Source organism: Colius striatus, chromosome 6, assembly GCF_028858725.1.
Source record: "Colius striatus isolate bColStr4 chromosome 6, bColStr4.1.hap1, whole genome shotgun sequence".
In the NCBI taxonomy this organism is placed as follows: domain Eukaryota; kingdom Metazoa; phylum Chordata; class Aves; order Coliiformes; family Coliidae; genus Colius; species Colius striatus.
Genome location: NC_084764.1, coordinates 43,217,489 through 43,243,588, shown reverse-complemented (window position 1 = coordinate 43,243,588; position 26,100 = coordinate 43,217,489). Strand labels below are relative to the sequence as shown.

Sequence of the window (26,100 nt, the reverse complement as noted above, 5' to 3'; positions counted from 1 at the left end):
CTGCTGTGAGTTTGCTGGAAGGGGCTAGAGCAGAGCCCAGCCAGTCCCTGGGGACCACTCACCCCCTGGGCCCTCTGCCAGCAGCAGCTTGACCCAAAGTGGCCACATCTGCATCAGCAAGTGGCAATGCCTCGGTGAGGCTCAGGAGGGGTTCTCATTCCTACACAGCTGGAGAGCCACCTAGGAGGCATCAAAAGTAACAGCATACCTTGCTGCTGACTGAAGCTGTGTGTTTACACAGACTGCAGCATCTCTGGCATTCAGTAGTTCCTTGGCACTGGAGAAAGAGCTACCACCTATGGAGCTGAGTAGAGCTTTCCAGAGCTAAAAGCCAGCACTTGGTATCTGTGGGTACAGTAGCTACAGGCTTGAAGGACTTGCTCTGGCCCTGTATTAGGCACAGGAAAGGGATGGGCCAGATTTTCAGTCCCAGGCTGACTCTGCAGACAGTGACACCCTGTTGTGAAGCTCTCATCTAATTGTGCTGTCCTGTGCATTTCAGTGGTTACCATCAACCTGTTTGGAAAACCCCCTGTTGAAAGCCAAGGTGGATAGAAGTACAGAGTTAGCCCTGAGGAGCATGACCTCAGAACCAGCCTCTGCAATGAACAGTGCAGGGGAGGAGAAGGTGGAGGTCGTTTCTGCACTGAGCAGCCCAACCTTTCATAGCAGGGACAGTGGCTTCTTTGACAGAGGTGTTAAAACTATGCTGAGCATCCGCAAATCCATCCGGAGCCTGAACAGGGAGAAGGGAAAGGAAGGAACTGGCACTGGGAGAGGAAAACGACTGTCTCTGCGGTTCAACAAGAGCTTCCAGGAGAGCCAAGCCACCATCTGCAATGGCGTGGAAGAGGCTGGTGACAAGGCAGAAGCTGAGCTCCTGCAAGGAAAACCTCTTTCAGGTAAGAAGTGAAACCACCAGTGGCATTTTCCTGGCAGGTTACATGTAACCTTCAAGTAATTTACACTTTGCAAGTCTTGGGCCCAACAGAAGTGCTGAAGAACCAGGCATCCCGTTATGGGGCAGAGACAACTGTCACCCCTGGCACAAACTCATCTGGCCCAGCCTCAGCAGGTCACCTGTGACTGAACATGCTGCTCTGTGGCTTCCACTGCATGAGTGTAACCATATCAATACCTCCCCCATCAACCTGTGGGCTCAGCAGAGGTACCATCCATCAAACGTATCAGTCACCAATCTGCTGAGCACAGGCTGGGAACTGCTGGGCTGACACTCTCTGGAAGTGCAACGTGGGCTATTCCTACACTATTGCTTGCATTGCAGTCCTGAGCAATTTCTGCTCTTCAGGCTCTGAGACTGTAGCTAGTCCTTGGGCTGTACTCTGTAGGTTGCTGCAAGGCCTTGGGGGGAAAAAGATGTTTTGGGTGTGATCTGGTTCAGCACTTCTATCCTGATTCCTAATTTCAGAGGTTGCCTTGCAAAGAGACCTCCACAGCACACTTTGCTCTCTTCCACTGACTTTCCATCTGTTCTCCTCACAACAGCAGGTCTGCAACTATTTGTTCTGTTTGTTCCCCTCAGGCTGGTTACTGTCGTGTGTTTTGTCATCATTATGTAGATAGAATCATAGAGTTATAAAATGATTTGGGCTCGAAGGGATCTTGAAGACATCTCATTCTGACCCCCCTGCCATGGGCAGGGACACCTTCCACTGGCACAGCTTGCTCACAGCCCCATCCAACCTGGCCTGCAACACTTCCAGGGATGGGGCAGCCACAATCTCTCTGGGCAGCCTGTGCCAGTGCCTCATCACCTCCATAGTAAAGAACTTCTTGCCACTATCTAAATCTCCCCTCTTTCAGTTTAAATTTAGAGACTGGAGGGCTGCTCTAAGGTTTCCCTGGAGCCTTCTCTTCTCCAGGCTGAACAACCCCATCTCTCTCAGCCTGTCTTCATAGCAGAGGTGCTCCAGCCCTCTTGGTAATCTTCACGTCTCTCCTCTGGACTCACTCCAGCAGGTCCACGTCCTTTTCATGTTGAGGGCCCCAGAGCTGAAGGCAGTATGGCAGGTGAGGTCTCACAGGAGCAGAGGACAAGAGTCACCCCTCCTCAATCTGCTGCTAGTACTTGTTTTGATACGGTTGGCTTCCTGGGCTGCAAACACACATTGCTGGCTCATGTTCAGTTTACATCCATCAACACCCCCAAGTCCTTCTCCAAGTCCTAGCTCTTAGTCAAACAATAACATCTACCTTCAGCACAGATCTCACCTCTCCCTCAGTGTGGGCACACTGCAATGACTTTGATCTTTCTTGGAGCACCATCCTCCTCCACCTTCTCAAGGCAGAGGTACTACAACACATCAACCAGGAGACAGAGTGAGGTGGGTCAGCGTGGTTTTTTGACCTTTCTAGAAAGACATTCTTAGTCCACTACAGAGGGTTGACATGGGCTGGGCTGACTGCCATGCTCTACTGTGCCATGAAGTCAGCTACTGCTTTGCACTGTAACACTGTGAGGTTGCTGAGGTGGATCTGAGCCCCTCTCACAAGCTTTGCTAGTATGTTGTCAAAGGGTTGTAGATGAGGACACCAGGGAATGTTACCATAAGCCCTTTGCATCTCCTGCAATAAACAAGCTGAGGAATTAACGTGGGTAAGACACATCCTGTGCCCAATAACTCGTGATTGGCCTGGACTAGAGCAGCTCTGTCAGAAACATATCCCATCCTGAGATAAACATGGCAAGTGATGGAGACTCCACCACGTGCACCATTAAGCTGCATAATGGTTAATTGCCTTTCAATTGTCTTCCTTCAGCTACCAGCTGGCTGATCTTGCATTGCTAAATTAAAGATCCATTTAGCACCCAATATCACCTCCCTGGATAATTATCCTAGATGATGATTAAATGGTGTTTTCTCACTTTGATAAACAGAACAGAATGTATTCCTTTAGTCTCTCACTGCAAGCACTTGTGCAAACCCTGGTTTTATGTTAATTTATCTAGAAGAGACTCAGTCAATTGGCACAATCTCTCTCCTCTCTGAGTGCAGAAGCAACTGTAGCTCCATACAGGCACTCAAAGCTCTATGCATTGTGTACTGCATCAATAGTTGGGATTTTTGGTGTGTTTCTGTCTTCATACAGATGCCCTTACAGGTTATCTGGTCCATAGAGTATAAAATCTGCTTGCAGACAAGCGCAAGGACATAAATGATGGGCTGTGAACCACTCCTTCATAACTTCTTTGACTCCTCTCCAACTTTTCCATATCAGTTTACATGAATATTTAGGCCACACATGCCTAAATAACACCCTTTCCCTTCTCCTTTTTGATGTTTGCCTTATGCCAAGTATCACAGTGGAACCTGCTGTTATGATGCTGGAGATGGTGAGAGCTTCCCAAGGCCTCTCAAAAGCTAACAGTGCTCTTGGATCTCCTCGACACACGGCAAATACTTCTTATATTACTGAGCCCCCAAGTGTCCCTCTGTGTAGTCTTGTCAGCCATTGCTTGAGATGCTCCTGCTGGGGTGGAATCTTTTCTGTATTTCCTGCTTCTGAAATGAGCAGTTTAGAGGTGTGCCTCAGTCTGAGGTGATTGCATTTCCACTGCTTTCCTCTCCTGTGTCAAGCAGCAGTTGGAGAGGTTGGGAGGAGGGGGGTCAGTCTCAAGGGGAACTGCTGGAATCTGGCTACTCAGAGCAGCCCTGCAAACCTCTGTCCCTGTGGGGCATGATGTCCTGCTACCACACTAGCACCTGCTTTGCTGAAACCCCTTCTCCCCTTCTCTCTGCAGTAATGGAAATCAATGAACTGATTCAGAAAAGGCAACTTTTGGAAGCGTTTGCAAGCATCAGGTACTTGGAAGATGAGACTATTGCTGAACGGGATGCTGAGAAGCACAGAGATAACCCCCAGGAGTTTGTGAGGAAGTCCAGGGATGTGGATTTGCTTTATAACTCCATCACAAATGCGATCCAGTCCATCGTGGTGGGGACACTGGAGCACCCCGCTGTAGAGGACGCCCTGCTGACCTCCCTGGTGACTTTAATTGCCCGTGAAGAAGCAGCTCATCCTAGCACTGGCAACGCTGCTGGTCCTGGCTCAGACTCGCTTGGCACACCCAGAAAGTGGAGGGAGGAGTGGAGGGAAGCTGTAAATGAGAGTGCTAGGAAAAGAGTCCTGAGAGTACCCATGGCATCGAAGGAAGAGCAGAGCTCTTGGCTGGGTCTCCACTTGGGTTTCCTCCAGAAACACCTGAGTGAAGACTTACTGAAAATCAAGTCACTAGTACAGAAGTGCTATCCAGAGGAGTACCACGTGTGTGACACCTACCTGGAGGCTTTTCACAAGGCCATTGCCTCACACTTGCAAGAGCTCTCCCGGAGACCGCTGGAATTCCACGAGCTCCACGCGTTGCTGGACTGGGTGGCCAACACCTACCGCAGGTAAGCTGCTGCCCCTGCCACCCAGGGTCACGGCGTGCTGCCAAAGCACTGAGCTGTTCCCAGGCTTCTGAGAGCCAGAGACACAGCCACTTCCATAGCAGAGCCAGATAGCTAATCTATTAGTAGGTGGGGACAAAGGTTTGTGGATAAAGCACGCGCTTTATCCCCCCCCCCACGCTTGTTTCTACGTGCCAGGAAGCTCCTCCTCACAGCTCTGATAAACCTGCTCCCTCTCTGCCAATCTTTCACATGTTCCAGCAGCTTCTGGGTGACTTTTCCAGGCACAGGGATGGGGGAGCCCTGCCTTCTTCCTGTTGAATTTGGAAACAGGCCACGTTACCCCTCTCCGTGCTCAGGGGTGGGAGTTATCTCCAGGAGGCTCCAAGACATCACTGAGTGGAATCAGCCACGTTAAAACAAAGGCCCTGACTCAGACATGTCCACTAGTTGATTGTGAGATCTGTGGTGTTTGGTACCTCTTACAGCTCCCTGAAACCCAGGGCTGACTAAGATGTTGTACAAGCTGTTCAGACCTATCAAACACCACTCTTAGGGCACCTTGGGTGTGTGGGAGTAAAGGCAGGAATTCTTTGCAGGAGCAGTAAAACCTGTGCTGCTGGGCATTGCCTCCTTTCACAGTCAATGGAGACATCTAAGACAGTGTCATGGCTCAAGCTCAGCTGGCACCAGCCAACCCCTCACTCACTTACTCCCCCACCATGGAGTGGGGAGGAGAATCAAAAGGAAATCAAACCTTGTGGGTCCAGAGAAAACCAATGTGATAACTAAAATCAAACACAATTACAGTAAGAAGAATAAAATACTACAATAAGAAACAAAGCCCAAGAAAAAGACAAGTGATGCCCAATGCAATTGCTCCCCACTCACTGACCACTGCCCAAGCAGTGATCCACCTCTCCCTGACAAATCCCCTCCCCAGTTTATACACTGGGCATGATGCCTTATGGTATGGAACAGTCCTTTGGCTGGTTTGGGTCAGCTGCCCTGGCCATACTCTCTCCCAGCATCTTATGCCACCCACCACCCCCAGCCTACTCACTGGCAGGGCAGAGGGGGAAGCAGAAACAGCTTGGATGCTGTGCAAGCACCACTCAGCAATAACTGAAGCATCCCTGTGTTATCAACATTCTCTTCAGCACAAACCCCAAACAGCCCTGTATCAGCTTCTAGGAAGAAAATTAACTATCCCAGCTGAAATCAGGACAGGCAGGCACCTGTAGAAGTTCCAAGCACTGAGTGTCTTTAGTTGTTCACCAGCCTAGACCCCAGCCCCAAAGGACTCCCAGACTAAAACCCAACAGAAATACACAGTGGGATGGGAAGGAGGAGAGAGGCAACAGGAGATGGGTCTGATAATAAGTGTCTAAAACCAGCTCTGTCAAAGTAAAATCACATCTGCTCCAGTAGCCAGTCCTCAGGAATGGCCTGAACCAGACACCCAAGGATGGGACAGTCACAAACCAATTGGCACCCCTCAAACAAAAGAGGGAGTGAAGGCAGGAGTATCAACACTGAGTCAAACAGTGGGCAAAAAAGGACAGGGAAGGGGCAGTGGTGGAGGGATGCAGCAGCAGCAGCACTTACTCAGAGCATTCCTGGCCTGGGGTAGCTTTTGGGTTAGGAATAATTGCACCACTGCCAGTCTTTGATCAGAACAGCCCTCAACAGCTTTCTTCTGTGAACTTGTCCAGTTGCTCGGGAGGACGGAGCCAGGCTGTGCTCAGTGATAGACAATGACAGGACAAGGGGCAATGGGCACAAGCTGGAACACAAGAGGTTCCAAAGAAACACAAGGAAGAATTTGTTCCCTGTTCAGGTGAGGGAGCCCTGGAAGGGGCTGCCCAGATGGGCTGTGGAGTCTCCTTCTCTGGAGACATTCCAACCCAGCTGGATGAGTCCCTGTGTGCCCTGCTCTAGGTGGTGCTGCTCTGGCAGGGGGGTTGCACTGGGTGAGCTTTCCAGCTCCCTTCCAGCCCTTAAGATTCTGTAGCAGTTTGGTGACTGTGATGACACGTGTGTAACCCCCTCAGCATCCCAGCACTGGCTGAGCAACGGTGTGACAGGGTGGCTGTGGGAAGGACACTCCCACCCCTTGGCCCTCTCTCCCACACATGTCCCTGATGATCTCACCTGGAGGGAAATTCCTGCATGTCCCCAGCCCCTGGGAACTGTACTGCACCCCAGCATTGCAGGAGAGGGGAGAAGAAACAAGCTTCAGCAGCCAGGTTGTGCACCAGAGAAAAATGCCCCTTTGCTATGGAGGAGATTATTTAGAGTGTGGAGCTGCTTGGGGCACTGCTTGCAATCAGCTTGCTGGGTTGTGCTGTTGCCATTGGAGATTCCCATTCTAAAAGAACTTCATCCTCTCTTGAGACCATTCTCAAACAAGAGGAAATTGTTTGACCCAAACTCCTCATTGATGATACAATTCAAACAAATGGGGGAGGGTGGGGCGGGGGGGAAGGAGAGAGAGGTGGGAATAAGCTCCTGGAACATAGATGTGAGTCAGTGCTTTCAGTCATGGTGGAGAGTTTGTGTTTAAATGAGTGGTGGTGTGTTAAGAGAGCAGCAGAGTGGTGCAGCAGCTGGGCTGTGTGCTGCTCCACGTGCACACATTGACCTCTGGGGGAAATCTGAACCGTGACTGCAGGAGCATTGCCTCCAGAACACTATCAGCAGGCTGAGGGGTTTTTTCTGCTGAGCAGTCACCAGCCTGACCTTGTGCAGTACAGTCCTCACTCAGATCCAAACCTCACCACTCAGATCCAAACCTCACCGTGGGCTCAGCACTGCTTTGGCAATAGGAACCCTCTTTGGTGGTTGGGCAGATGAGCAGGCAGTGTGTAGGACAAGGCAGCCCTGTTCCCTGCTAACCAGGTGACTGCTTGTAACTTACATCCCACATTCATCCAGTGCAGAGGTATTTCTTGCTTCTTTCTCCTCTCCACCCTCAGCACCCTGGAAGATGCAATGCCTCCAGGGCACGTTGCAGGGCAGCACGTTCAATTGCACAGGCTAATAATGGGTTTCTCACCCCAGAGGGAGAAGTACAAGCACTCCCTCCCTTTCCCTGCCTCCCTGCTAATCAGCTGGCCTGATTACAGAGCAATACAGAGGAAAGTGAGTGGTAAAGTGGTGTGTCAGCTGAGCACACTTTGGAGTCAGACTGCACCACGTCCACCCACCACTTCCATGCTGCCATTGCCCGTGTCCCAGGCGTGGCAATGCCTCCCAGAGGCTGCCTGCCAAAAGCAGGACCTGCTTTTCCACCTCCCCTTGCTAAGGACAACACACAGTGGAAACAAAGAACAGGCTCTCATGGTGTGACACCAGAGAGGAGGCAGGGAGATAGCTAACTCCAAAGCAGCAGGCTGCTGCAGGAATTTACCCTGAGAGGCATTTCACCAGGCAAATGAATCAGCTTCGAGCTGTTTGTTTTAAAAAAGCCCATTCTCACCACACTTCTCATGGCCAAACAACTCACCAGTCTCATGATTTCTAAGGTGGGCTGGAACCTTGCATCATTTTGCTTTTGGGTAATTAGGGTTTTGAATGGCAAGGGAAGATTTCCCTGTTAGAGCTTGAAAACAAGCATCACAATCTGAGCTTTAACCACATTTCTCACGGTTTAATAACGATGTAGCTCGTGCCACGTGAATATTCCATCACAGTTTACTCACACTCTGGGGCAACATCATGTGTTTGTTTGAATCTTTCCAGTGAACTCTTTCTGGGTCACCCCAATCTCAAACCAGAAGTTAAGGCAGAAAACCTGTCCCTCCTGTTAGCATCAGATGATTGGGATAAGCTGAAAAAGGACTACGTCGCTTCTGCAAAGGTGAGAGCTTTCATCTCCTCCCCATGTGCTTCCCAGGGAAGGGAAGGGAGCTCCAGCCTCCCAGAAAGAGGTTTCAGATGGCTTCATCACGGTTTCTAGCCCCACCACGTGCTGAATGGCTTTCAATCATAAGCAGAAAACATGGTGAACACCAATTGAGGGACCAAAGCTGGCCACTGGCCTGAACCTGAGCTACTGCAGAGCCCAAGGGCCACACAGTATGGCAGAGGCTTATGGCCAGAAGCTCATAACTGGGCTTCATGAGATTAAAGGCATTGCAAAGCTAGATCATAGAATGGTGGGGGTTGGAAGGGACCTTTAGAGCTCATCCAGTCCAACCCCCCTGCAGAAGCAGGGTCACCTAGATCAGGTCACACAGGAACGTGTCCAGGCAGATGTGAGGGCATTTTAGCTGCTGCATTCACAGCACATGATCTCCTCCAGCACATGAGAGGTTTGCTGTGGGTAGATAATTTTGGGGGTGTCCCTGCCAGAGGAAGCCCCTTCTGCAGCTGTCTTCCTGCCACCCTTGGCTGGCACACCGTGTGAGACTGGCACACCGTGTGAGACTGGCACCCCGTGCTCTCCTGGCTCTTTGCTGGGATCAGACCTTCTCTTGTTTCTCAAACAGGGCACCACACAAGCTGAGCTCAAGGTCCTCAGCTGAATAAAATCAGTATTGTGCTGCTGAAGGACCATTGTGTTAGCCCAGCAACCAGACTGATGTATCAGGCAGGTCTGAAGAGCGCTGCCGCTTACTCGAGCGGCCGTACCGCCAGGAAGGACCCGTTTGGTCTTTAACCCTGACCTTGTGCACGACACGTGCTGCAGGGCTTTGCAAGACATGCCATTCCCCTTGCCAGGAGTAGGATTCTCCCTTCATTTGGGAGCACCTTGCCCCCACCCAGCACAGCTCCTGCTTTTATTCCTGTGCAGACTGACAGGGGCTGGAGCACGACCTTTGCTCCGCTGGCTGCTGCGAGCACCCGTGAGCCTCACGCACATGGCAGCCGGTCCCTTTTAGCCATCCTTGCTTTCCTCATCCTGAGCTGCATCTTTCCTTCCCACGGTTCACATTTAGGAGAAAATCAAAAGCTATTTTGGAAACATCCTGAGACTGGAGGTCACAGAGAAGTGGGAGAAGGGAGTTCATCCCGAGCTGAAGGAAAACCTCTACCGCTCCTCGCTCTCCTTTGATATTCAAACGGTATTTCATTAGCTGGGGAGAATTTGGGGGAGGAGGGGAGGTGTTCTGTGGCTCCAGGGAAACTGGATCTTTACCTTCTGGCTCAGAGGTACTGCCTCCTGTGATAATTTATGTTAGTCACGCACTGGCAGAATACATCAGAGCAGCAAATGCCATTTAGTACAACTTTTAGCTCTCCTGCCTGCCTTCTAGCTGCAAATTAAACCTGCTGTCAATTGTGTCAGCAACATAATAGGCAGCTGATTTGAAAGTCCTTAAATCTCTTTGATTAGAAAGGAAGGGGGGAAAAAAAAAGGCATAAAGGTTTGTAAGAAAAACCTCTTGGCTGAAAGAGCAACTTTGTCCCGTGGGCAGTGACAGCCACTCCAATTGAAACAGTACAACAAAACAAAAGGCCCTGCTAGCTTTAGGGACTCCAGGGTAATAAATCCAGGAGGGGTTTGGAGTCATTCTCTTCACTCAAAGGGTTGAGTCATTTCAATTAAATAATACCAACAAAACAAAGAGAGGGAGGGAGAAAGCAAGAAAATCAAAGAGTTTTGCCTGCTGCCCGTGGCTCGTTTTGCACAGAGGAAGATGACACGGGGTGTGATTGCTGGGAAGGCAGGTCTGGGTTGGATTAGCAGATGGGTAGGATGCCTCAGGAAGAGCCAGAGTGGGACAAGGGCTGGGGGAGTGGGAGGTGGGGAGGAGCCCCAGTGCATTTCAGGCTGATGCTCAAAGCTTCACGTGGCCACAGCATCACTCCTGAGGAAGCCTGAGTGGGCTCCCAGGGATCATTCTTACAGCCACCCTTAGCATGGGGACACAGGGACAGCTGAGCTGCCCTTAGATGTTGAGTTGGGGACTGATGCCTCCTGTAAATCCCTCTAAAAGAGGAGGATGGCACCAGGGCAGCACAGGACTCCATTCACCACCACACCTAACTCAGGCTGAGGCAGCAGAAGGACATGGGGCCATTGGGGATGAATGATTCTGCCTCTTGGCCCATTCTGGATTCTTAGAGAACGATGAAAACCACCTGGCTACAAGCCACCTGTTTCCCCCTTTGCTAGGCAAGCAATTGTTATTAACCAAAGCTGCATGAGGCCCTTGGGAAGGATGTTTCACCCATGCTTGTCCCACTCACTGGAGGCTTTTTTTGTGGCTCTTTCAAGATCATCGGGGAGCACATGAAGATAGCTGGAACCATCAGCAAAAGCCTGGAAAGGAAAATGCTTGAGCTGTGCCTGGCAGAGCTGCATGAATTCATACCAAGGTCATCACCACTCTGGGCAGCACATTCCTTCCAAATGAGTCCCACACTGGTTAAAAAAACCCAGGGAAAAGGCTGGTGCACTGGGCCTGATGCTGGCACCAGGGCTGCTCCAGGGAGAATCAGAGATCACAATGAGCCCAGGAATGAGCAAGCTGCAAAACAGCTGGGAGGGAGTTATAAACAGACCAAGGTGGCAATCTTGCTTGGCCCAAAATCTGATGTCAGAGCTCCAGGAAGGAGCTGCTGGCTGGAAAGCAATGGGACCACTGCAGTCCCATCCATCCAGGACCTTGCTGGGGTTGGATGCTGGTTGCTTGCAGCTGCAGCCATGAGCAATATGCAGTTATAGACCCTCAGACCTAGAGCCTGCTTGCCCAAAACATCATCTCTGTGTCCCAGAGTGAGTCCAGCTGAGAGGGTTTTCTCCTGCATCCCATAGCTATGGGCATAGAAATGGCTGTTGGGACCCTTTCTTTTACAGCTGGGCAAAACATATGGCTGGGCTGCCTTTGGAGTCCTGCAATCATAGGATCATTTCAGTTGGAAAAGACCTTGAAGATCATCAGATCCAACCACTGACTTCACACTGCCAAGTCCATCCCTGACCCATGTCCCTCAGCACCTCAGCCACATGGCTTTTGAGCATCTCCAGGGATGGTGAGTCCAGCACCTCCCTGGGCAGCCTGTACCAGTGTCTAACAACTCTTTTAGTGAAAACATTCTTCTTGACATGCAATCTAAACCTCCCCTGGTGCAACTTGAGGCCATTTCCTCTTGTCCTATTGCTCCTTACCTGGGAAAAGAGACTGACCTCACTGCAACCCCTCTTCAGGTAGTAGAGAGGGATTGTCTCCCCTCAGCATCCTCTTCTCCAGACTGAACACCCTCAGCTGCTCCTCACCAGACTTGTGCTCCAGACCCTTCCCCAGCTTCGTTGCTCATCTCTGGACAAGCTCCAGCACCTCGATGTCCTTCTTGTAGTGAGGGGCCCAGAACTGAACACAGCACTTGAGATGCAGCCTCACCAGTGCTGAGTACAGGGGGAAAATCACTCCCCTGGTCCTGCTGGCCACACTACTTCTGATCCAGGCCAGGATGCCCCTGGGTTCTTGGCCACCTGGGCACGCTGCTGGCTCATGTTCAGTGTGCAAAAATTTACCATGTGTCCAAAGGGCACAGGACCCTGCAACTTTCTGAAGTTAGCCTGTGTTATAGCCTCAGATGTTACCCCCTGTGCTGTGCTTTGGGGATGCTCCAGGGCAGGTTTTTGGCTGGCAGGGGGTCCCAGCACAGCGACACGCTGCCCAACCCCTCCAGTGGGGATGTGTTTTGAGGGGCTGGATCAGTGGTCAGCAGAGGAAAAAGGCTCTTCACAGCTCCCAGTGAATCTCAAAATCATTCTGCATTAACCTCTGATGTTTCCCAGCTGCAGCAGGTGCTGAGTGGAAACTTTGCTAAGAGATTGTTTGGCAGGAGCAAGGCTGGGGAGCCTGTGTGCTGCTTTCTCAACCCAGGGCATGGCAGATGTCCAAAGGCAATGCTCTTCCTTCTAAACCCTCATTCCAAATAGCCCAGTGACCTACACTTGTCTCCCATACCCTGAGCAAGCAGGGTTCAAATAGCTCAAACCAGCTAGTTGGCTTTGAAGTCTGCCTGGGTTTTTGAGGAGAAACACAGTACCAAGGCTCCATTCTTTCCCTTTTGTCCCCCTTTTCCATTTTTTTCCCACTTCTTTCTCATTTTCTTTCTTTTTTCCTCTTTCCTTTGTTCTGTTTTTTAATGTTTTCCCCCTGTTTTGCCTCTTTTTTTGGTAAGCCACATTGCAAGCTGTGGCAGTGAGGCTTCTCAGGTGAAAACATCACTGAAACTTCAGCTTTTTCTTAAACAGCTCAGAGGTGCAAACAGCTGAGGCCAGCCTGAGCAGGCTCCTTCACCTTGACAAAGAATGAGACCCATACTAGATGTGCTACCCAGAGAACAGCTACCTAACACCTCGCTGAGGTTGTGGAGAGGGGGGAATGGGATGTGGTTTAGTGATGGGCTTGGCAGTGTGAGGTTAGTGGTTCAACTTGAAGACCTCAAAGGTCTTTTCCAACCAGAATGCTTCTATGAAATGGAGGTGTGCTGCCCCATTCCTATTCACTTTCTGTTGTAAAATCAGCCCTGAGGTAAACCTTTCCCTTGTGTGGTTCACAGGGCACATATTATATTGCCCCCAAAGCCAGATGGATGAGCCCGAGTGCCACGGCCACATTCGATCCCTCAGCATGAGGAAGAGTCAGGGATTGAGCATGCTGACATCCCTGGCATCTCTCCAAAAGTGCTCTGTACCCTAAACCCATCATTATCTGCCATCTATTCCCCTCCAATGCACACACATGTTATGACAGCTGGGAAAAGCCTGTCCACACACAGAAGGGACAGGTTGGGCCAGCCCCCAGCATCTCCTGCCATAGCACCAGCCCCCCTGGGTCCCCTCACTGCTGGCATCACCTGAGTGTCTTCTCCCACAGGTTTGGGGAGGAGTTTGTGGCATGGAGCACTGCCCAGGACACTCCCATCTTTGCACCCTATTTCGCTGCCTACATCAACAGCTTCCATGAGCTGGTGTAAGTCTGTTCCCCCCGTGGTGCATTGCTGGGCTGTGGGAGGGTGGCAGTGCCCAGAAAGGAAAGACCAGCTTCTCCTCAGGGTGCTTGGCTGGATGCTCAGCCTCTGGCTCTTACCTCACAGGAGGATGCTCCTCAGGAGATGCTGATAGAAGTCACAAGAGTGAAGAGACAGAAGCAGGGATGGCTCCAGTGCCATCCCTTAAATTCCTTTTGGACCACCTTTTTCAGTCTCAGAGGAGGGCTTTCTTTCATTTTTCTTGCTCTGGAGCTTAGCAGGATAAACCCAGCAACACAGTTTGAAGGCTGCTCTTGTCACTGGGCTGGAAGAAACTCTCTGGAAGCTCTCAGCCTGTAAATAACCCCATGCCATCAGTGCTGGCAGCAGGAGCTCCTTGGGCTTTGCAGGTGTTGTGAATTAGTTATTTGAAGCCATGAGTTGAAAGGATCTCTGCTGCAGAGGTGTGCAAACCAGCTTTGGTTATCAAAGTGTTTCCAGGTCCTGTGTCCCAGGGTCTGGTCCATCAGCCCAGTGCTGTGCTGTAAGATGACCTTGCACTTCCCAGCTGGCTGCTTGCACGACTGCTGCAGCTCTCCAGAGCCAGTGCCATGGGGCACTGTTCCTACAGCACTTGTCCCAGGGGCATGGTCAGCAAAGCTCAGGGGCTCTTCAAGCATCTCACGTTTCCCCTTGTCATGCTGATGTGATGCTTCAGAGGCCAACCCAACCAACCATCACAGTCTGGCCACTGAAGAGCTTGGGGTGCTATCTCCCACTGCTGCATGGCCCTGCCTGCAGGAAGGATGCTGGATGACACAGTATCATGCAGAGGCTTTCGCAGGCAGACCTGGTCTCAGCCAGCACTACCGCCAGCAAGTCTCTAGGTGGCACGATCTGTCCAGCTATGTAACCTCGCCCAGCAGCGAGCTGGCTTTCTCTGCCAGCCCTCGAGGGAAATCCTGAAGAGATGGGGAAGGGAGAGCTGCTGGGAGCCTGGGTGGTGGATTGGCTTTGCTGCCTTTATTCTTGAATCAAGTGAAATACTCATCAGCCCTGTGTAAAGAGTTGCTGGGCAGAGGTAGGTGATCTAATAGCATGATTTTGTGGATGCTCTACCCAGACTTCAGGTGTTCAGTGGGAGTTATGGAGCTAAGCCCCCAGCCTGGGGCAAGAGGGGTGTTTTTAGGTGTTTTGTAGTTCTGTCCAAGCAGCCTCATGTAGAATCTAGCTGCTGGGCAGTGGCAGGGACCTGCCACACTCTGTGGTCACAGCAGTAGAGCTCAGGAATCACTGGCATGTTTGGGGCAGTGCCTCAGTTTCCCCTGGAGCACGTTACAGCCAGGCAGAGATAGAAAGTGAAAGCCAGAAGCCTGAAATGTCCCCAAAGCCCACACATAGCACTGGGGATTTCATGAACCTCCCAGGAGCTGTGTTTCCTTCCTCATGAGGGTGAAGCCTTGCAGAAGTGCTCGGTGTCCCTAGGAAATCCCACAGGCTCCCACGTCTGCAGCTCACTGTCCCAGCTGCTGCCGACAGCTCTGGGGGCTGCAAGGGTCACCAGCTTGCCTTTCTTCTGGCTTTATGATTTACTTCTGTCTTACCCCCAGAAGCCCCTCAGTGCTCTCTCAGGTGCCTGGAGATCACTTAGCAGAAGGGTTGCTCAAGTGAAACAGTACCCAGCCTACGCAAGGCATGGTTGAACCGTCCCACCTGAGGGGGAAATAGGTGGGTTTTCCAGCAAGGTTACTCAGCCCTGGTTAATTTTTAGTGTCTAAGATTGTGCAAAAAGAAGGTATGACTTTGACCCATTAAGTGTTTCCAAGAGGAAGTGCTAGATGCACAAATTTACTCAACAATCATACCCAAGATGCCAACTTGGATATAAAAAACCCGCCTAGGGTGGTGTCAGGGTTTATGTTTTGAACATTAACCCATTGGTGGTCTCTCTTTCTCTCTAGGTCAGGGTTAGAAACAGGGTTTAAAGTCAACACTGAGGAACTGCAGAAGATTTTGGCAGCTCTGACAAGGAACTTCACCAATGTTTTTGTAACTCAGTTCAGAAGAAAAGCTGAGGTAAGAGGAACTTGGCCAGGTCACTTGCTAACTGTAAGGGATATGTGCAGGACTGCTGTGGCAGCTAAAGGCCATTGCCCTGCCCTTGTTTCCCCAGCTAGACCTCATTTTGCAATGAATAACATTATGGTCCCCCCTTAAACACATTGTGTAGAACATAAGTAGAAATCCTCCTTAACCCAAAGCGACACTTGGAGCATCCTGGGAGTTTCTCTATGAGCAGTGATGGATTTGTCCAGTTATCTTAGCACAATGGCAGCCAAAAGCAAAGGGGCTTCCAGTATCTGGGGCAAAACAGTGGGGGGAAGTCAGCCAGATGCCACCAAGGGGAAACTTTTCCTTCCATCAAAACATTTGGATGTGTCAGGACTGTGATTTAGTGTTACCTGTAGATCTGCCACCCGGGTCTGTTACCAACCTCTTCTGACAGGACAGAGTTTGTTCTCATAGAGGTGATTTTTCCAGGCTGTTTCCATGGTGAACAAAGCCTGATTCTTTCTCTAAAGCTCTGGTATCAACTGATAGAGCTCTGATATCAGCTTAACTTGTGTTAAGAGGCCTAAAAGGCAACACGCTGCCACGGAGTTTGTGTTGTGGATGGGACTTGCTGCTTTCAGCCAGCTGGGGATCCACTAGCCCTAGCTGCTATAACATGAGAGATGGAGCCAATTGAGCCTTTGGTCCCACTCCTTTCCACTCATATTTGGTGATTTAGAAAGTGAATTAGGATAACTTTCAGAAACCAAGAGAGTCACGCAACTGCTGCAACCCAGATCAAGTCAGTCTGGCCAAGGGGACTTTCCAGTGACTGCAGAGCTTGTCCCAGAGCCTAAGGGGTAGGCAAGGAAGGAGCCAAGCCAAGGCATTGAGCAAGAGAGCTGAAATGTCATGAGAACAGAGAGCAGCTGAGGCAAAGCGTTTCTAAACAGCCTTTCAGCAGGCTGGGAGCACAGCAGGAGGGCAGGAGCAGGGAATGAGCTGGGAAGGAGACTGCTGGGAGTCTGAAGACAGGCATTCTGAGAGCCAACAGCAGAGAAATACCAAGGGAATATGACACAGAAGGGATATTTTCCATTTGTCTCTCAGGGGAGTCTCTTCCAGGTGCCACCAAAAGCCTTTAGATGTTTCTGTGGAGGTCCATTAGCTTTAGGGACCCAGCAGGAGAAATAACTCACTGGGGACACCTGCTTGGAGCATCAGATGGCAGATGGGAAACGATGGCATCACTCCCACATCATCACTGACCACGAGGCATCAAGCTGGGGGTGCTCCCAGCTGAGCAATGAGCAGAAGGAAAACCCCAGTGAGGCTTTGTGCAGACACAGGGGTCAGCAGGTAGCACAGCCAGCCTCCTGCAAGTGCTGTGAGGAAGAGGAGCTCCTTGTGGAGAAGGCTGGGAGGGTGATGGATGACTGGGCTGACTTCCAATAGGTTCACTACCAAGTGACTTGTTGTGTCCATAGCTGATGCAATGCAAGCTGAGGTACACTAGCAGAGATTGTTGCACACCACAGCTTGTCCAGCTATGCCTGAGTTTCCTCTGATTGGCATCCACATGTCTGTCTTCATCCACACAGCATGTATACAAATCTATTTAGTGAAAGAAATGGTGTTCCAAGCAAGCCTTTAATGCCAAAGCATCTCCTGCTAGGGGAATGATGCTTCTGGGGGTGCTTACACAGAAAGTGGAGATGTGGGTCTGAATTCCCTGAGGCAGAGAGAGAAATCCATCCTGTTTGTCTCTCCTGGTGTGTGTTCACACAGAAGGAGTGTGCTGTGGGTGCTCTGTGCTTTTCAGTGCAAGCCCCCCAGAGCAGGCACACAGCTACCTTTGGCTAGTACATCAGCTAGTCTGAACATTACTGGTGCTATCAGTGAGTTGGTCTTTTTTTTTTCAGCCACTTCTGAAGAAAATCCTGACCAAGAACTGGATTTTGGGGATGGAAAGGCTGGACTCGCTGCCATCAGCAGTCTCACAGTTCTCCAAGCACCTGCAGCACATGAGGGAGCCCCTGGGGCAGGTAGGCAGCTGGTCCCAAGGCTGAGTGCAGGGGTGCTGGGGGGTCTCACTGTCATTTGCAGGCTATGGTCCAGCCTGCAGGCTCCTCTCCAGCAGTGGGGGCTACTTATAACCATGGGGACTGCTGATATGGGGGGGTTCAGCTATTACCATTCTTCCATGTGAGGATAAACAGCATCTTTGCTTTCTGTAGTTTAAATACAGAGCAAGAAAGCTTTGGTGAATGTTACCACTAAACATCATCATTCCATGAGTTGCAGGCTTATGTGCTCCTTTCACATCCATGCAGCTGTGAAATAGATGGGTGGGTGACACCACAGCTGACATGATGTGACACACATTCATAAAGCACCAGCAGCTCTGTTTAAAACCTGCAAGCATCATCAGCATCTACTTTTAAAACAGTCTTAAATAACCCCCTTTGCTACTGAGGAGCCAAACTGCCAAGGCAAAATCAGAGGCTGTTTCAGAGTGAGGAGTATTTCATTCCCTTGGGTATTGCCATTGGCTCTGTGCTGGAGCAAGGGGCTGCAAACCACCTGCTCCCTTTGCCATTCTGGCCCAAGCACAAGCTGCCTTTGTGTATGTGCTTTACTCCCTCAGCTGCTGCTAAAGCCTCAACGGCTTCCCCTCCTCCCTCTCACTGCCTTGCCCTTGCATGAGAACAACAGAAAACAGAAGAGATTTGCTCTTTTTGTTGCAACCAGGAGCTTCTACGTGATGTTCACAAGTATGTGGTGAGGGAATACATCAGGCAGGTCATCAAACCCAGGTACAGAATGAGCAGCCAGACACGGCAGCGAGTGAGTGAAAAGATGAAGCAAGAAGCCAGAATCCTGAATAACACACTCATTGATCAGGTATGTGAGCTCCCTCCTGGGCATCCCCTGGCTGCCCCATTCCCAGAGGCACCATATCCTCTCTTGGCTTCCCAGGGACTGAGCTGACAGGCTCTTGAGGAGGCCAAGCCTTGGGAAATGTGATAGTGCTTCAAAGAGATGGAGAGAGGTGGTTAGTGCAGGCTGATGGTGGGGGCTTGCAGCCTGGCAGCCACTCTGCAGCACTGGCTTGTGAATGCTCAGCTGGTAGCTCTCCAGTCACAGTGCCTGGTGTTTTAACACAGGTGCTTTGCACAGGGAGGGTTTGGGTGCTATAGCATCACGCTCGTGGCAACTTCTTCCTAAGCCTGTTCCCTTGGGCCATGGGATGCTCCTTGTCTCTGAAGGATCCCTGCCCTGGATACAGCTCAAGATGGTCCATCCAGGCACAGAGTATGCACACAGGAGGGTGATGGGGAGAAAGTTGTGGCTCTGTGTGTGTTTGGTGACTAGACAACATCAGCCTGGGATTTGCAGGGAAGCCAGCATTGGATTCGTTGGATTTTGCAGAAAGTCAGGTGCCTGAGGCAGTAAATCCCTCTGAGGCAGATCCCTCTCAGAGCTGAGGCACACAAGACTATCAGGTAGCAGGAGGGGAAGTCTCTGGCACCTGCTGCTGTGCTGTACCACAGCCACAACACCCTGCTCAGAGTCAGGCTCTGCAGGGTGCTCATGAGCACCAGGGAGAGCAGAGTCAGGCCCCAGCAGAGCTCCCAGGGGTTCCTTGCCATTGCCACCCAGCGCTGCCTCAGCCAGCACCCTGCCAGCCCTCACAGCATGCTGCCCACCACAGCAGAGCTGTCTCACACCAGTACATGCAACCCACTGCCATGGGTACACGTACAAAGGCGTTTTGGAGGTGCTGTGCTCCCTCCCTGATGTCCTCCTGTGCCTCTCCATTTCCAGGGCTCTGACTCTGACTGGCTCCTTCCTGCCATACACCACATTGCCAATATCACTGGGGAGAAGAAAATAGACAAGATCAAGGAGTATGTCAAGGAGCTGTGTCAGGATTATCCAGATATCAGGTATATGAAGGCAGAGCTGCTGGGCTCCATCCCAAACAGCACCAGCTCGCCCCTTGCCTCAGCCAAGCTCTCCAGCTTCTCCTCTCTGCTGGTAGCCACACACTAGAGGTCAAGGAGACAGGAGCAGGGGGGATCCTACCTTATCATTCCTTCTTTATGGCTGTATCCTTTCTCTTTTCTGCACAGCTTGCAGACTCCAGCTTTAGTACAGACCATCTCCCGTTCCCAGGCTCAGACATCAAAGTGCAGCAGACACAGTTCAGCTGCAGTTTCTGAGAGGGGCCTCAACACAACCACAACATTTTGGAATGAATGATGAATTCTTTCTTCCCTGCTTTCCATTTGCTCTTCCAAAGTAGCATCTGCAAAGCTTTAAGGCTACTGGAAAAGGAAACAGAGTGACTAGCTCTGTACAAGCCTAAGCCTGCTGCAGGTCAGAAGCTCCCTCCTTTTCTACAGCTCCTCTATCAGCCTTTGAGAGGGAAGATCAGTGGCACAGCCTGCAAAAAAAAAACCCCTTTTCATCACAGTCATTGCAGGAAAAAAAAAGACCAAAGGTTTTCACTGGGTTACACAGATCCTGCTGGATAAACCAAACAAACCCAACAACTCAGTCCCAGTGGGCAGAGCAAGCTGACGAAGGAGGCAGTGCCCATTCTGGGAAGGATGAGGGAGGTGGATGATAGCTAGTCAGGCATAGCTATTTGAAAACAGTTTTCCAGGCAGAAGAGATATTTACAAGGCTGTGATTTGTGGGACTTTTTCATCATTATTAGCCTTGGAGCCAAGCCAGGTTGGAAGGCTCATCCTCTTGATTGATCTGTTTCCTGGCTTTCCATTATTAAGTAATAGTATTCTTAACAATTAAGTTTGGAAAATGAGGTGGAACCTGCTGGACCTGCATTGCTTCCTGTTCAGTTCTCTCTTAATTCTTCCCCTGAGCTCTTGGAGACGTTGTTGAGTTTGTATATATCAAGATTACTGGAACAGGGTATGTTTTCAAGCTGGTTTTCCCTAAGCTCTAATCTAATTAGTGCCTGTCAGCTTCCTAAATGTTAGGACTTCCATTACTTAACTTAAAATAATCATTAAATAAAAGACCTGCAGCCTCTCAGGAAAACTTGGAAAAGACATCAAGTGTGTGTGGAGACTGAGGAGGAAACCCCCTGAAGCAGCAGCAGCAGGAAAGTGTCCCAGCAGCAGGAAGGTGTCTGAGCAGCAGGAGGGTGGTAGGAGCTGATGCTCGTTGACCCTGCAGGCTGCAGACTTCCATGCCAGTGGCTACTCCAGCACATAGAATCATATCATAGAATGGTAGGGGTTGGAAGGGACCTTTAGAGATCATTTAGTCCAAGCCACTGCTAAAGCAGGTCCCACCTAGATCAGAGGGCACAGGGACATTGTCCAGGTGGGTTTGGAAACCTCCAGAGGAGGAGCCTCCACACCCTCCCTGGGCAGCCTGGGCCAGGGCTCCCTCACCCTTACAGTAAAGAAGTTTTTCCTTATGTTTAAGTAGAAGTTTTTGTGCCCCAGCTTGTGTCCATCACCTCTAGTCCTGCTGCTGGACACTGCAGAGAAAGTGTCGCCCAGCCTGCTGCCACCCACCCTTTAAGTACTTATCATAGAATCATTACAGTTGGAAAAGACCTTTGAGATCATCAAGTCCAACCACAAACCTAAGCCTGCCAAGCCCCTTAATGAGATTCCCCCCCTTAGTCTTCTCTTTCCTAGGCTAAGCATCCCCAGCTCCCACAGCCTTTCCTCACAGGAGTGAGCCCTGGTCTTCTTGGTGGCCATGCACTGACCCCTGTAGAAGTGGTGGCAGTGGGTTGCCTGTCTCTGGGCTGGTTCTGCCGGGCAGGGCTGAGCGAGGTGTGTTGTTTTGCTGCAGGAAGGAGCACGTGCTGGCAGTGCTGGCGCTGCGGGGCCTGGGCCGTGCCAGGAGAGCGGGCATCGTGCGCCACAGCTACCGCGTGCCCCAGAGCCCTGCCAGCCGCCAGCCCAGCACGCTCTTCGCCGAGATCACCGTCCCAGCCATGGTCAGCTGCTTCTAAACCACAGCCCAACCAGCCAGCAGCACCCCAGCTCCTCCTGCGCTGCTGCTACGAGCTGCTGGGCAGCAGTTGCAGCCCAGGCACTGCGTTCACCCCGTGCTCAATAAAGATTGTGCTGCTGAGAGGTTGCTCTGTCGTTTGGTCCCAGGTTGAGTCTCTTTTTCAGAGGACAGGGGAAAACCAAAAGGAATTCACTCAGAGCTATACTGGACTGTGCATTGCATAATTACACAGCAGCAGAGCAAGAGCCTCCTTCATAATTGGTGGCCCTGAGCAAGCAAGGGTCAGAGCCTGGCAGGGATGTGGCCAAGCATCATTTCCTCTCCAGCTGGCCAAGCTGGTACGCCACAAGGTCCATGATGTGAGCTGATGCCACAAACCACAACCTGCCCAAGGAGGAAAACCTTGGAGGGTAACCAAGCCCCACAGCTGGCACACAGAGCAGCTGGACCACTCTGCACTCCAGGATGGACCTCGTGGCCCTCCTGCTGCTTCAGATTTTCCTCCCTCGTGGGCTTCTTTGCAAAACTCCTGTTGGACCAAAGATCTGTTCATGCCATCGCAGTCTTTCTGTGGACAGACACATCTGGGGACTGGATGGGCCATGTGGAGGGAGGGTCTGAGTCCTCCTTGCCCCAGAGAAAAGGGCCACCACATCCCTGAGCCCTCTTCTTGTGTGCTCAAATGTAGTTTAACAACCCTGGCACAATCTGACTGCAATATGAAACCTAATGTGAGGCGGGCAGGATCGGATCCTCACCTGGTGTAGACAAGTGTCATCCCATTGATGGGCATGAACCACCACCAGCTTAACCCTGCAAGAGACCCAAAGCAGCAGACCCAGCATCTGCAGGGACACTAACAGAAACATCCAGCAGCCTACAGCCAGGCAAATCTGATTTCACCTAATTCAATTTACTCTGCAGGGATTAATCCAGGACTGTACAGAGACATGGTTACAATCTACCAATTACTGTGACAAATGTGGACATGGCATAGCCTTGAACACTAATTTTTCTGCTGGAGAGTTTACAGCATCAATTGTGAGCCTCTTTCATTTCCTTTGCTCTGCTTTGCACTGGTGTAAATTCACCCTGAGCGAGCAGCAGGCGCTGGTGACAGGCCAAGGGAGCATGAGAAATACACAGTGCACCTTCAGTTCACAAGGGGAGGGAAACTGTTCTAAGGTGGACTTGCTACCTTCATGGTGAAGGTGAGGTGTTTGCCTAAAGATGGCTTGGAAACAGTAGGTATAAATTCTGGGAGGGATTTTCTGCCCTGTGTCATTCTTATGGCGACTCCTGGCTTGGTGACTCTCTGTATGTGCTCTGGAGAAGGATCTGCATACCACCTGCATCTCCCATTAGGTGTGCAGAGCTCAAGAACACTGTGGAGCTCCCCTGGCCTGTCCTGGTGCAAGCAGGGAGCCCTGGCTTACACCTGCTGTGGGTGTGCACGAGCTACACCTTCCACTCCATCACAGGGGAAGGGTATCAGCCGTGGGAGATCTACACGTGAAAAGCATTGACTAAGTGGGGAAGATAGGAAGGGGACTTCAACTTTTGCATCTAAGATTGGATTTTCAGAGTGGAGAATTCGAGGCACTGAAGCCTCAGCAGGAGGTTCTGTGCTTCAGAAATTCCCCTCTGCCATGTATGTATCTCTGACCCAAGCACCTCCCACAGGGCATCTGCAGCACAGAGATTTCCCCAAGTGCATTCCATCTGTACTGGGTTTACTGGCAGTCTCTCCCCAAGGCAGCTGCCTTTCCTTAGCCTCCAGTTAGATAAGACACTCAGCTTCCATTTCCTAATAAAAGTTGTTAGCCTGGAGTCATGGAGGGAAGCTGGGCACAATAACCTGGCTTTTGTCACAGCCTCTCCTGGGACACTGGGATCCTGCAGCCTGGCATCCTGTGAGTCAGCAGCTCCTGCTTCCTCCAAGAGCTGCTGCTCTCCTGCTGATTGCTCTTGAGCAAACCCATTTAAGGTTTAACTCCATTAGAGTGAGCCTATGGTTCAGTCCCTGTCCTGCCCCAACAGCCATGCAAGCAGAGAAGGAGCTCCAAGGAAGCTGGGGAAGCACGGATTTCACCTCTGGGCAGGAGGGTGATCGGTCTGGAGACACCTGAGCAAGGACAGATGAAGGGCTGTGCCCTCCAAAATGAGCTGCTGCTGTCCAGTCATCTTCTGTGAAACACCTGGTGTTCATCAGGGCCATATTTCACATTCCAATAAAAGAGAAGAAAGGCCTCCCAGGGCTTTTCTGTGGAATGTGTTGCTCCTGTGGGAAAGTGCTGAGCAGCTCACTTATTACCCTCTAAACTCCCTCTGTTTGTTGTTTCTCTGTGGTTTCCACAATCATCAGCCTTATTCCTACCCAGCACAGAGTTATATTCCACAGCTTGCTTTTACCCTGAAGGGTCCAAGCCAGCAAGTGCAGACACTCCTCCAGTGAACAAGGCTTTCTCAAAAGCATTCAGCTACATGGAAGGGCCAACCTCTCTCCAGATTTAGCTTCTCAGGGGTGAGTGCTGCACTTTGGGGAGGGACTTGGCACAGCTCACAGCCCTGTGTGGGTGGTGACTGATGTTATTTTTGTTTCAGAGGTCTCTGCTGTTTCACAATACTCTTTGTTTCTGGTTTGGGGTGAAAAGCAGGGTTTCCAGTTCTCTCTGTCCAAGGGAACAGAGCTGGTGGGCAAGGGGGTGGGGATAAGCTGGGGTTTGCCATCTGGGACCAGCCATTGAGTGCCCTCACTTCAGCCACTGCACTCAGTGAAATGGTCTTTTCCTGGAAGGAAAAGACAGAAAACAGGCTCACTCCAAGCAAGAACTGAACAATACCAGGATATTGCAGGGAGAACACAGGAGAAAAGCATCCTAAACAGCCAAAACACTGCAGAAAAAGCCTTTTAGTGCAGCAGCACTATAATGTTTAGGTCCCTGATGTGTCTTTCAGCAAAGAGCTCTCAGTTGGGTTAAAATGTGAAGGATGTGCCATGAGAAGTGGATGGCAGCTTTCCACCCACTCCCTGAGCCTGGCAACGTGGCCTGACACCACCCAGCAAACACAATGGGGAGGAAAAGAAGTGCCAGGTCACTATTATCTCAGGGCTGGCTATGAAGTTATATTAGTTCTAGGCTTCACTACTTTGGTAATGATACATCACAGTTCTCTAAGGTACCATTGCTTAGCAAACATCTCTCTTCTGTGTTTTGCCTGTTTCTCCAGGAAACCTTGCCATGGCTGGATGTACTGCCTCAAAGCCAGCCCTTGTGGCTGTGTGAGCCATGGGCAGGTAACAGGAGTGCTCTGTGCAGCATTGCTGTGCACTTCCATCCCTTAAAGGCATTTTCATGTGCTCCTCTTAGTCACGAGAGAACAGTAGCAGTGGGATTGCCCCACCTGTCCTGTAAAACCCAGGCAAGAGATCAGCCAGATTGCCAGAGCACTTATTTGACATAGCACATTTAAACTATTTACTGACACTGTTACAATGAAAAGACAATATTTGGAAAGGGTAAAGTCTGGTAGAAGTTAATGTGGCAAAAGTGGGTTAAGATTAACTTCTAAAGAAGCACAAGAACTTCCTCTGCTCCCACAGCAACGTGACTCTTTGCCTGAGGATGCTGAGCTAACGTGAACTTTGCCTCCCTGGCATCCAAACACATGATCCCAGAACATGAGCAACATGTAAAGCACAGAAACCTCCAGGAAAAGGCTGTTGTAGCATTTTTGCCATCTTGATACTACCCAAGTCAGATTCTCAGAATGCTTGTGTGAGGCTGCACAGACACAATACCTCTTGCTAATTAAGGCAGAAGAAGTGAAGGGCTGATCAAAGATGAGAACCTAAGTCCCAAGGTGCCTGCCAGGCATAGTTTATGTTTGGCCATGCATGAAATCGTTCCTGGCAGCACAAGCAGATCTTAGTCTAAGCTCTGTAATGAGCACAGGGCTGGGAAGCTGCCATGGCTTTGTTATGGGATGCAGGATTATGCCTTGGCTCCTGAGACTGTGGGGAGACTGGCACCAGGCAAGACTGAACTGCTGTTTTGGGAAGTGTTACACAAGAAACAGCAAATTGAGGCAGAAGGCAGAAAGGGGGGGTTGCACAGCTTGCCAAGCTATCCCCTGGCTGCACTCAGACCCTGGAGAGGTGCTGGAGAGCTGCAGCTGGCTGAGTGATGCTGATAGTCAGAAGAAAGTCCAGAGAACAAGAATGATCTTGCAAACTGCCTCCACAGAGAAAGAGAAGTTTGCTTCATGTTTGTCAGTGCAGAGCAGTGGCTCTCAGCTTTTTTGGGCTCAAAAAGTACTTCCAGTGAAGGCAGACACAATGATTGTCTCCCAGCTGTTAAAATACTGCTGCAAGAGGAAAGGAACACACTCCTCTCTATTTCTTGGGGAGGTCAGGCATAGAGAAACAAGCTTCTGCTACAGCCAGCAGAATCATGGAATCGTTTCAGTTGGAAAAGACCTTGAAGGTCATCAAGTCCAACTGCTAACCTCACACAGCCAAGCCCACCACTAACCCATGGCCCTCAGCTACACGTCTTTGAAAGATCTCCAGGGATGGGGACTCCAGCACCTCCCTGGGCAGCCTGGGACAGTGTCTGACAACCCTCTCAGTGAAAAAGTTCTTAATGTCCAATCTAAACCTCCCCTGGTGCAGCTTGAGGCCATTTTCTCTTGT

General features: G+C 50.8%; 1 protein-coding gene across 1 annotated transcript; it reads left to right on the top strand.

The window, feature by feature from the left end:
* Positions 1-574: 574 nt before the first annotated feature.
* EXOC3L4 (exocyst complex component 3 like 4) lies at positions 575-21,402 on the top strand (the record flags this gene model as incomplete). Its single annotated transcript, XM_010198934.2, has 11 exons — positions 575-902; positions 3,764-4,415; positions 8,157-8,274; positions 9,356-9,481; positions 10,639-10,739; positions 13,253-13,348; positions 15,308-15,422; positions 17,321-17,443; positions 18,150-18,302; positions 19,227-19,348; positions 21,240-21,402. Coding segments are annotated over 11 exons (2,097 nt in total), but the record flags the coding sequence as incomplete, so codon positions are not given.
* Between the last annotated feature and the right edge of the window lie 4,698 nt (positions 21,403-26,100).